The sequence below is a fragment of the Delphinapterus leucas genome, chromosome 15, assembly GCF_059928025.1.
Source record: "Delphinapterus leucas isolate spDelLeu-1000000601 "Yukka" chromosome 15, BTC_Dleu_Yukka2, whole genome shotgun sequence".
In the NCBI taxonomy this organism is placed as follows: domain Eukaryota; kingdom Metazoa; phylum Chordata; class Mammalia; order Artiodactyla; family Monodontidae; genus Delphinapterus; species Delphinapterus leucas.
The window spans coordinates 66368959-66380962 of NC_143143.1; the positions used below are offsets into that span (position 1 = coordinate 66368959).

Genomic DNA, 12004 nt, shown 5'->3' on the forward strand with positions numbered 1-12004 from the left:
CAGCAGCCAAGAACTAAGCTAACTGCTTTTTCCTGCCCTTTATCCTCTATCCAAAGCTGAACACTGGGGTAGAGATTATTTTTTGAATCTAGGCCAACCTAATAAGGGTGATTAGAACTAATCTTTTCAGGTGATTTTAAAAATTGGATTTACCTTATAGCAGTAGTTTTCAAAATGTGGACATGAGACCAGAAGCAGCAGAAGCATTTGGAAACTTATCAGGAATGCAAATTCTCAAGCCTTGCCCTACACCTACTGAATCAGACATTCTGGGGGTTGGGCCCAGCAAGCTATAGTTTATCAAGCCTTCCAGGTGATTCTGATACTCCCTAAAGTTTGAGATCCTCCTCCTGAAGCAATGCTTTTCAAACTTTAATGTGCTTACTAATCGTCTGGGGAATCTTGTTACTATGCAGATTCAAATTCAGTTGGGCTGGTGTAAGCCTGAGAGTCTGTGTTTCTAACAGGCTCCCGGGTTATGCTGATGTTGCTGGTCTGTAAGGCAGCCTTAGAGAAGTTGCTCCTGAAAGCTGTGCATCACAACAGTCTAGGAGACCTGCCTGCCAGAGCTCTGTGATACAGGAAGTCTATGGGATGGGTATCTGTGTTCAACAAGCTCCCCAGATTCTGACCTATGACTGTGAAATCACTGCCTTACAATTCAATTGGTCCCATTTCTGATTTTATGCAAGAATTTCTTCTAAAAGTCCTCATATGAAATCAACTTCTATAAAGAAGAAATGCAAGCCTGTGCAGTATATCTCAGTCAACTTTGTTTGCTAAGCATAGCAGGAACTTAATAGATGTCTGTGGAACTAAATGAGAAACTAATGAGTTAAGGAGCTGCCATGTATTTGGACTGAGTTACAATCTGTCCCACTACAGTTTCTTCCAGTTAGTAGTGATTCTGGCTTCTGGAGACATACTGAGTGTATCTACTTGATAGCCCTTGAATTATCTGAAAACAGCAATCATGTCCCTATCACATCTTCATCATTGTATGGGAATAAAGATGGAGATAACCATAGAGCTGTCTGTGTAAGTAAGAAGAGGCCTCTGTTTTCAGACCTTTCACTATCCTGGTTGCCATCCACCAAATGAACTTTCACTTCTAAGGCCTTCCTTTACACATAGTGTTCCCCATGTCTGACCACTTGCAGATGTTGCCTTACTGGTCCTTCTCAAGATCGTGCTTGAGCAGGGACACACTGGGCTCTTGGAGTGAACTCCCCCGATACCACATCAATTGTAAAGGATTAAACTACCTCAACTGAATACACTGCTCTTGATCACAGGAAACTTGCCATAGTAATGGTCCATATTTATTAGCAGTAACTTTGCAAAAAAAGGGGTAAGATTGAAGATTACTAATTGGAAATCTGAAATCCAGTATTTAACACATGTACACCATTGTTTTGGAGTAAAGTTTGTGTGCAACTTACCTTAGAAGGGCTGCCATTGAACTTATAGAGCAGAGCACTCCTTGGTGTAAGGCCTGACCCATTCTTGTGTGGGGACACATAAATGGAGTGCTGCTGGGAAATGCGGCGCGGAGAGCCTGGCTGTTGCTTAATATGTGGAAAAGGAGAGAGTGGTGGAGCTTCCATCTGAAATAATACAAAAGTAAAGTTTTTATAAGATAAAAAGGTTTTCTTTCTTTTTTTGAATCCCACCATTTTTATTCTGCACTATCCACCCTGTCCCACCCCAGCCCCAAGCCAGGTGAAGGGTCAACATGGAACATTTTTTTCTTTGCCATGTTTTTATTTTAAAAATATATTTATTTATTTATTTATTTTTGGCTGCATTGGGTCTTCATTGCTGCACATGGGCTTTTCTCTAGCTGCGGCGAGAGGGGGCTACTCTTCATTGTGGTGCATGGGCTTCTCACTGCGGTGGCTTCTCTTGTTGCGGAGCACGGGCTCTAGGCACATGGGCTTCAGTAGTTGTGGCTTGTGGGCTCTAGAGCGCAGGCTCAGTAGTTGTGGCATGCGGGCTTAGTTGCTCCGCGGCATGTGGGATCTTCCTGGACGAGGGCTCGAACTTGTGTTTCCTACATTGGCAGGCGGATTCTTAACCACTGCACCACCAGGGAAGCCCTGTTTTTATTCTTTTTTTTTTTTTTTTTTTTGCGGTACGCGGGCCTCTCACTGTTGTGGCCTCTCCCATTGCGGAGCACAGGCTCCGGATGCGCAGGCTCAGCGGCCATGGCTCACGGGCCCAGCCGCTCTGCGGCATGTGGGATCTTCCCGGACCAGGGCACGAACCCGTGTTCCCTGCATTGGCAGGCGGATTCTCAACCACTGTGCCACCAGGGAAGCCCATGTTTTTATTCTTATTGCTATCTCCTAGTTAGGAGTCAGTTATACTGTAAGAGGTTATTTATGGCTGAAGAAAATCAAAAAATGGTTCATTAACCCTTGTTTTTCAACAATTACTAATAGAAAAACTAAAATTTATTTTCCTGGATCTTTCAGGAAATTCTGAAGAATTCTGAGCAAGACACCAGAAGCAGTAAGCCAGGAGCATAGGAACCTTATGTCAGTGCTCAGAAAGTGGAGCAAAGGGTAATCTATGTCCTAACACTTGCAATAAGAATCTCTCTCCACACGCACATACCCACAACCAAATTAGTAGCACAGAAAATAAAAGAGAGGCAGAGCATTCTGTGGGCCAGCAGGATAAGCCCAATATGGAACAAATCTCTTAATGAAATGGTTAAGACTTTATACTGAAATGCAAAAGATTTAGAGATAAAGTGAGAAGGGACTCACTTTTAATAATCTATACAATGTTTCTATTCCAAGAATGGAGATGACTCCTTAATTAATATTTCATTCATCATCTTCAGTTGAAGCTAGGAAAACTAGTTTTGTTTTTTTTTTGCGGTACGCGGGCCTCTCACTGCTGTGGCCTCTCCCGTTGCGGAGCACAGGCTCTGGACGCGCAGGCTCAGTGGCCATGGCTCACGGGGCCAGCCGCTCCGCGGCATGTGGGATCTTCCCGGACCGGGGCACGAACCCGCGTCCCCTGCATCGGCAGGCGGACTCTCAACCACTGCGCCACCAGGGAAGCCCTAGTCTTGTTTTTTAATTGGCTGATAATAGAGATATTCACAGTATAGCACATGGTGCGGGTGGTGGAACTGAGGGAACAGAATGAGTAGTCATGGCTTCTGAGGATAATCATAGACCATATTCCTTGAAAGGGACAAAGACAGAAATATAGAGAGATACATAGACACATATATGGCTACTGCCTGGATGCAGCTTCTACTAGATTCCTCTTTCTTATAACTGAAGTCTGGTCTCCTGTGAACCAACTTCAGCTCATACACTGATAATACTTTCAAAGGCCTGCTGGTACTGTCAAATCTAGAGTCTGAATAAAAACTTCTTAGTGTTGCTTCTATTATTGATTCAAGCCTATTTATTTCCTTTTCTTTTTATCTTGAGAAAAACACTTATCTCAGAGATATAACAATAGGAATCAAAAACAAAGGAAAAAACCACCAGAATTGTTTTCATTTTTCCATGTTCCCATCTAGTCCTTGCCCATATGCATCCATAATTTCTAACAACATAATCACAGTGTGGATAAAATTTCCATGATTTCCTCTGGTCTCTGTTGTATCACAGCCTTAATCACTCTAATTACTAGTATGTTTTCTCCTATAAAATGTATCAGTAAGGTTTTAGCTTTGAAACACTTACTAGCAAAATAAACTCATAGTAATCCAATTATGAGTACAGATGTTAATAAAGTAGTAAAATATAAAACATACCACATGGTCCTGATTTGACAAGTCGTATTTCAGTGCAAATGACTTCACTCTTCCTACATATATTGTGTTGTAAAATTTGATAAGATCACCTCTTTCCTCTTTCACTGGTCCACTGGAACAGTCAGGTGTTTTTGTAGCATCTTCCAAATCTGTTAAAAGAATTCAGTGTTGTACAATGTAATATTACTCAGCCATAAAAAGGAATGAAACCGAGTCATTTGTAGTGAAGTGGATGGACCTAGAGTGTGTCATACAGAATGAAGTAAGTCAGAAAGAGAAAAACAAATACTGTATATTAACGCATATATATGGAATCTAGAAAAATGGTACTGATGAACCTTGTGGGAGGGCAGGAATAAAGATGCAGATGTAGAGAACAGACTTGAGGACACAGTGGGGGAAGGGGAGGCTGGGACGAAGTGAGGGTAGCATTGACATATATACACTACTAAGTGTAAATTAGATAGCTGCATATAGCACAGGGAGATCAGCTCGGTGCTTTGTGATGACCTAGAAGGGTGGGGTGGGGAGGGTGGAGGGAGGCTCATGAGGGAGGGAATATGTGTATACATACAGCTGATTCACTTTGTTGTACAGTAGAAACTAACACAACATTGTAAAGCAATTATAATCCAACAAAGATGTAAAAAAAAAAAAAAAAAAAGAATTCAGTGTTGTGATAGGTGTACCTTAATCTATAAGTTGGCGATTTGAATCACAACTCTCTCTACAATATAAAAGGAAAAAAAAAACAAATAAACCCACATCTTTATGTAAGACAATTAATGTTTTTAGAAAAGGTTCAGAAATCCATCTATATTATGGATAAATTAAATTGGAATCATAGAAATGCAAACACGTAAACTTAAGCTGGTACTCTATTCTCTAGATATCACTTCAGCAAGAATGTTTTCACAACCCTACCTTTTGAGCTCACTGTCACCGGTGGCTCTTAGAGGGGCACCAGCCCTGGGTTGAAGTTTACCTAAACTGAGCTTCAGAGTATGGGTAGCAGTGGCAAACCCTGAGTTTCAGATAACAAAAGCCTGCAGATATTCATATTGACTCTTTGAAAAAGGTGGAAAGACTCTAAAAGGTAAAGTGTATCCTCATAGTTTAAGGAAGAAGCAAGATGAATTGCTTATGTTTATTTTTCTGCAAATACATGGCAGGTGACAGGTGTTCAAAAAGTCTTATTTTCCCACGCACAACAGGAACCTTATAGTGCTGTCTATAACTGGCGTCCTCAGTTGTAAAATGATAGCTTGCCCCAAGGTGCTTTCCTGTTTATTACTGTAATTCTGGAGTAGCTTGTGACACCAGGCAGAACTTTATCCTATTCTTTTTTGGGAAAGAGTATTACAAACCATCTTCTCCTTGTACCTACAAGAATCATCTATGCACAGGAGCTAAGAAAACTACCAGCGATTAAAAAGAATTCAACATGTGAAAAAACTTTCTCATTTTCAATACTGAAAACATGGGTAGAAACATGCTTCCACCTTTGGAAAACCAGAAAAACTCAAACATGGTCCAAGGGCCAGGCAGCCACAGGGAACCTCCATAGGGATCTCCATTTGGATGTCTTTTTTACTCTTGCTATTTTTGCAGCATCTTAATAGGGCAGAAAAAAGCTATGTGATCAAATAAGTTGAAAAAATGTTGCATAGTAGTATATCCTCCTCTTAGGAATTCAGAATACATGTTAGTATATTAAAGGTTCTGAGAACTTTTGCAATTAGAAAAAAACACATGTTCACTTTAATTCCATACTTCTCAAATTTTCTATGTACAGTCGCTCTTCCCCATAACAGTTACTACCATCCTGGGGGACACTGTCCCAAGGCAGTAAACAATGGCTTAATAACAGCTGTTGTAGGTTATTCTTGTTATACAGATGAATTAAAATTATTATATGTCCTCCTTGGATTAGAAATTTCTGGAGGCAGTTACTTCTTCATGTTTCTGTGTTATTCCATTTCCAGTTGTTAATAGTTACATAAGGTAAGGAGCTATACTTAATTTGAAGGAACCAAACATTTAAAACTCTCTGGGACCTTGGATTCTAACTAAACATGATTTTATTTAGCTATTTTCATTTAGCTGTTTAGTATTTTTTCATTTCAAAACAGAAAACAAGATGTCAGTTGTCCTTTAAGCAGGAAAAAGATCTCTACCTTCCCACCTCTTTAAGGACTTTAGCACTCAGAAATCAAAGCCTCAGTAGGCCGGTGACCATCTTACCACATATACATTAGGAGATGGAACTTATGAAAGACTGGGAAACAGAATGAGATCTCCCTGCCTGGTGCTATAATTGTTTCAAATCTGTTTCCCCTCAGAGGGCAGGAGGGACCTCTGCCTAACATAATTTGAGGCACATGGTATACATTTGATATACTTCATGAAACGAACCAATGAACTATTATGGTTTCATAATTTTCCCTACTGTTCCCATGAATAAGAGGAATGTCTTTTTTGGATTATCATACAACACTGTCAAGCAATTAAAATGTGGTTTTATATAAACTACCAGTGAATGAGACTAGCCCTTAGAAAAAAGGAGATATTATCTGCAGAGCTCCAGAGAGACATGCTGAAATTTTTAGCCTGGATCTCTGGCTTCAGAATTTTCCAAGGATCTGAAGTGAAAGTGGGAAGGGAGAAGGCAAATTACCCCAGGGCTGCAGGTGGCCAACAACTGCAACCATAATACATGCTTAATTTTATATCCCAGGACAATATAACTGCATTCAGGGGAAAAGACATTGAGGGCACCGTAGATACCCATTTCTCAGGGGAACTGGTTTCAGAGGATGGGCACGCCCAAACTGTTTGGGATGCACAAATTAATGAAACCCCCATCCATCACCCCCAGAGGAGCTGCTCAAGTGACTGATGCTGGTTTCTTTGTATACTGTCATTAGGCTTCAGTCTGAGAAGAGGCATAAATAGTGATTCTTACCACTTAAAAATGGAGAAAGTAAAGAAGAAAAATTATTTTAAGATGAAAGTAAGAAAGAAGATCACAATTTATTTATAAATTCAAGGGTCAGGTTGAGATATGATGGGCTTGATCAGCACAGCAGCACTCCCCTGGAGTAAGCATTTAGTATTTATTTTATATTTCTCCTACCACGTCCTTCCTTACCGTTTTTGCTCCTCACCATTAACAGTGTGCAGTAAATATTTCAGACTGGCTTTCGGATTGAGAGGGTAGTGCCATTTAGCTCCAGTTATACAAGAGCCACTGACCACAGACCAATTCAAAACTACTACAGTGGTTTTAGACCATTTTGGCAGTTTCTCATGAGCTCTAAAGGGCATCATTATAATCTAAAACCAAGTAAATCTTGTTGAGATTAAACAGTCTAGAAAGAAAATGTGCTCCATCCATATCTTGGTTGTCTATCTGGTGACTATAAAATAGTTTTAATGTGAATAAAGTCACTTAATTATCAATTTGCAGTTATCAATGTTATACATCTCACATGGAAACAGAATTTTTGTCCCTTGAGAGGATTTGCTTTAACTGTTTCTGTGTGTGTGACCTAGTTTTCAACATTTAAAGGATTTTGTGTAAGGAATATAGCCTTAGAAAAATTAGCTTAAAAAAAAAGACATTTAAAGAGCCATATACTCATGAATAAAATACAATAAATTTTATATTGCTTATAAACAAAATAATAAATAATAACTACTACTTACTGAGGCCTTACTATGAGCAGGCCTTGTATTAAACACCACACACATGCATCCTTTTTTTTTTAATTCTGAAAACAAGCCTCTGAGGAAGTACTGTAAAGTTTTCAATTTACTATCATACACTTGGGCATTATGTTTGTGTTACTTAGATTAAGCTATAATCTGGGTCTCTCAAATGTTCTAATCAAGAATGCCAGTCTGGGGACTTCCCTGGTGGTCCAGGGGTTAAGACTCTGTGCTCCCGATGCAGGGGGCCTGGGTTTGATCCCTGGTCAGGGAACTAGATTCCCCATGCCACAAGTAAAAAAGATCCCACATGCTGCAATGAAGATCCTGCGTGCCGAAACTAAGACCCAGCGCGGCCAAGTAAATAAATAAATATTAAAAAAAAATGCCAGTCTGGGGTGCTCTGCTAATATGATAATGAATGCACAGTCCATGAGTATCCAGCTGGTGTTTTAATCAGGAAGCTCATTCTCCACAGGTGGCTACTATAAGGGCTTCTGTTAGGCATATCTCCATCAATGACCAATGCTCAACATCACTAATTATTAGAGAAATGCAAATCAAAACTACAATGAGGTATCACCTTACATGGGTCAGAATGGCCATCATCAAAATATCTACAAACAGGGTTTCCCTGGTGGCACAGTGGTTAAGAATCTGCCTGCCAATGCAGGGAACAAGGGTTCTAGCCCTAGTCCAGGAAGATCCCACATGCCGCGGAGCAACTAAGCCCGTGTGCCACAACTACTGAGCCTGCGCTCTGGAGCCTGTGAGCCACAACTACTGAGTCCACGCACCTAGAGGCCATGCTATGCAACAACAGGAGCCACCGCAATGAGAAGCCCGCGCACCACAACGAAGAGTAGCCTCTGCTCACCTCAACTAGGGAAAGCCCATGCACAGCAACAAAGACCCAATGCAGCCAAAAATAAAATAAAATAAAGAAAAAACAAAAAAAACCCCACCATTCACTTAAAAAAAATCTACAAACAATAAATGCTGGAGAGGGTGTGGAGAAAAGGGAACCCTCTTGCACTGTTGGTGGGAATGTAAATTGGTACAGCCACTATGGAGAACAGTATGGAGGTTCCTTAAAAAACTAAAAATAGAACTACCATATGACCCAGCAACCCCACTACTGGGCATATACCCAGAGAAAACCATAATTCAAAAAGACACATGCACCCCAATGTTCACTGCAGCACTATTTACAATAGCCAGGACATGGAAGTAACCTAAATGTCCATCAACAGAGGAATGGATAAAGAAGATGTGGTACATATATCCAATAGTATATTACTCAGCCATAAAAAGGAATGAAAGTGGGTCTTATGTAGAGACGTGGATGGACCTAGAGACTGTCATACAGAGTGAAGTAAGTCAGAAAGAGAAAAACAAATATCGTATATTAATGTATGTATGTGGGATCTAGAAAAATGGTATAGATAATCTTATTTGCAAAGCAGAAATAGAGACACAGATGTACATAACAAGTGTATGGATACCAAAGTGGAAAGGGGGGTGGGTAGGATGAATTGGGAGATTGGGATTGACATATATAAACTACTGATACTATGTATAAAATAGATAACTAATGAGAATCTACTGTATAGCTCAGGGAACTCTACTCAATGCTCTACTGTGACCTAAATGGGAAGGAAATCCAAAGAAGAGGAGATATATGTATACGCATAGCTGATTCACTTTGCTGTACAGTAGAAACTAACAAAACACTGTAAAGCAACTATACTCCAATAAAAATTAATTAAAAAAAATAAAATTGCATTACAAAAAAACTTAGGAATAAACCTCACCAAGGAGGCGAAAGACTTACATGCTGAGAACTACAAAACATTCATAAAGGAAACTGAAGATGATTCAAAGAAATGAAAAGATATCCCATGCTCTTGGATTGGAAGATTTAATATGGTTAAAATGACATGGTACCCAAAGCAAATATTACATCTATAGATGTAATACGATCCCTATCAAATAACCCATGAATTTTCCACAGAACTAGAATAATCCTAAAATTTATATGGAACCATAAAAGACCCAGAATTGTCAAAGCAATCCTGAGGAAAAAGAACAAAGCAGGAGGCATAACCCTCCCAGACTTCAGACAATACCACAAAGCTACAGTAATCAAAACAGCATGGTACTGGCACAAAAACAGACATATGGATCAATGGAACAGAACAGAGAGCCCAGAAGTAAACCCACACACCTATGATCAATTAATCTTCAACAAAGGAGGCAAGAATATACAATGGGGAAAAGGCAGTCTCTTCAGCCAGTGGTATTGGGAAAGCTGTACAGCCGCATGCAAACCAATGAAGTTAGAACACACCCTCACAGCATACACAGAAAAACCCCTCAAAATGGCTTAAACACTTAAATTTAGGACATGACACCATAAAGCTCCTAGAGGAGAACATAGGCAAAACATTCTCTGATGTAAATCATACCAATTTTTTTTAGGTCGGTCTCCCAAGGCAATAGAAATAAAAGCAAAAATAAACAAAGGGGACTTAATTAAACTTATAAGCTTTTGCAGAGCAAGGGAAACATAAACAAAAAGACAATGTATGGGGAATTCCCTGGCAGTCCAGTGGTTAGGACTCTGCGCTTCCACTGCAGGGGGCACGGGTTCGATCCCTGGTTGGGGAACTAAGACCCTACAAGCCACGCAGCACAGCCAAAAAAAAAAAAAAGTCTACAAATAAAAATGCTGGAGGGGGTATGAAGAAAAGGGAACCCTCCTACACTGCTTGTGGGACTGTAAACTGCTGCAGCCACTATGGAAAACAGTATGGCAGTTCCACAAAAAACTAAAAATAGAGTTGCCATATGATCCAGCAATCCCACCCCTGGGCACATATCCAGACAAAACTATAATTTGAAAAGATACATGCACTCATATGTTCATTTACAATAGCCAAGACATGGAAACAACCTAAATGTCCATCGACAGATGAATGGATAAAGAAGATGTGGTATATAGACACAACGGATTATTACTCAGCCACAAAAAAGAATGAAATAATGCCATTTGCAGCAACATGGATGGACCTACAGATTATCATACTAAGCAAAGTAAGTCAGAAAGAGAAAGACAAATACCATATGATATCACTTATATGTGGAATCTAAAATATGACAGAAATGAACATATCTACAAAACAGAAACAGACTCACAGATGTATAGAACAGATTTGTGGTTGCCAAGCGGGGGTGGGGGAGGGAAGGATCGGGAGTGGAATTAGCAGATGCAAACTATTATATGTAGGATGGATAAATAACAAAGTCAGATGCAAACTACTGTATGTAGGATGGATAAATAACAAAGTCCTACTGTGTAGCACAGGGAAATGTATTCAATATCCTATGATAAACCATAATGAAAAAAATATGAAAAAGAATATACATATGTATTAAAAATAAAAAAGATTAACATATTTGAGACACTACCCACAACAGCATGATAGACGTGAGAGATCCAGTGAGGTCTGTGGGGCTTTACTATTACGAGTGATGCCCAGGCCTGAACTCTGATGCATGTTGTTTGCTTGATCTTGGCTTTAAGTTTAACAGAATCCTGCTCTGGAATCCTGGCATCTACTTTGAGTGAACCTTTTATGTGAGGAGGTGGTTGGTCAGGTGGCATAGGATGCATAAACTGTGTGTTTTTTAAAATAGTAATTATTTTATTCCTAATTATGAATTTGTTTATAGAACCAGAACTCTTCTTCCCAAGGTGGTGTTCTTTGGTGTGTCCAAGTCTAGGTCATAGCATCTAGCCACAGCTCCAGGCACTGGAACTTGTCTTATCTGAACACAGACTTGCGAGACTGTATCCTCCTCAATAACTTTGTCCCTTTTTTGGTGCTGGAATTCCTCAGTCTATTATCACTGGATACTCTCCCTGCTCTGTGCCATCACCACTGGACAGGATCTTAAGAATGGTTTTTTGTTTGCCTGCTAATAAATATCTAGTTAATAAATGTATATAAAACAGAACTGGACCTGAAACCTTTATGTCGTAGAGAGGGTAGCTAACCTTCAGTTACCTCAAGTTTTATCATCAAACTTATCAAATTCTGTCTTGAACTTCACTGCTCCTTGTATCCCAAACACTCACTAGCAGTCACTTTGTTTCTCATAGAACACACAGTTTCCCAGCTAACCTGAGGCCTGGTTTTGCAAGGACAGAAAAACCACCCAGGACAGGTGAGCAGCATGTATAACAAAAATAGGTAGGTTTTTTTTTTGTATTTTGTCAGGTTTACTTCCTAATGTACTTCTTCTCATTGCCTTGAAAAGGCTCAGGGATAATTTATCTATGTAAAAAGAACTGAGTTTGGCCTGTGTAACCTTAGATGGGATCAGATTCTAGGACATTATTATTCAAGAATTTTTTTGTTAAGATCTTAAAAGTTCAGAACCCAGTAGACACCATAATGATCATGGATATTTGGGTAATTAAAAAAAAATGTCTTTGACCCAGTC

General features: G+C 39.7%; 1 protein-coding gene across 3 annotated transcripts in view; it reads right to left on the bottom strand.

Moving 5' to 3' along the window:
* Positions 1-12004, bottom strand: part of RBL1 (RB transcriptional corepressor like 1) — a 75493-nt gene that overhangs the window by 2075 nt on the left and 61414 nt on the right. For all 3 annotated transcript variants that reach the window (XM_089896836.1, XM_022592467.3, XM_022592466.3), the window contains 2 exons: positions 3785-3933; positions 1443-1607 (listed from right to left, as the gene is read on the bottom strand). In XM_089896836.1, coding sequence (XP_089752962.1) covers positions 1443-1607; positions 3785-3933 — 314 coding nt within the window. The remainder of the gene's footprint in view (positions 1-1442; positions 1608-3784; positions 3934-12004) is intronic.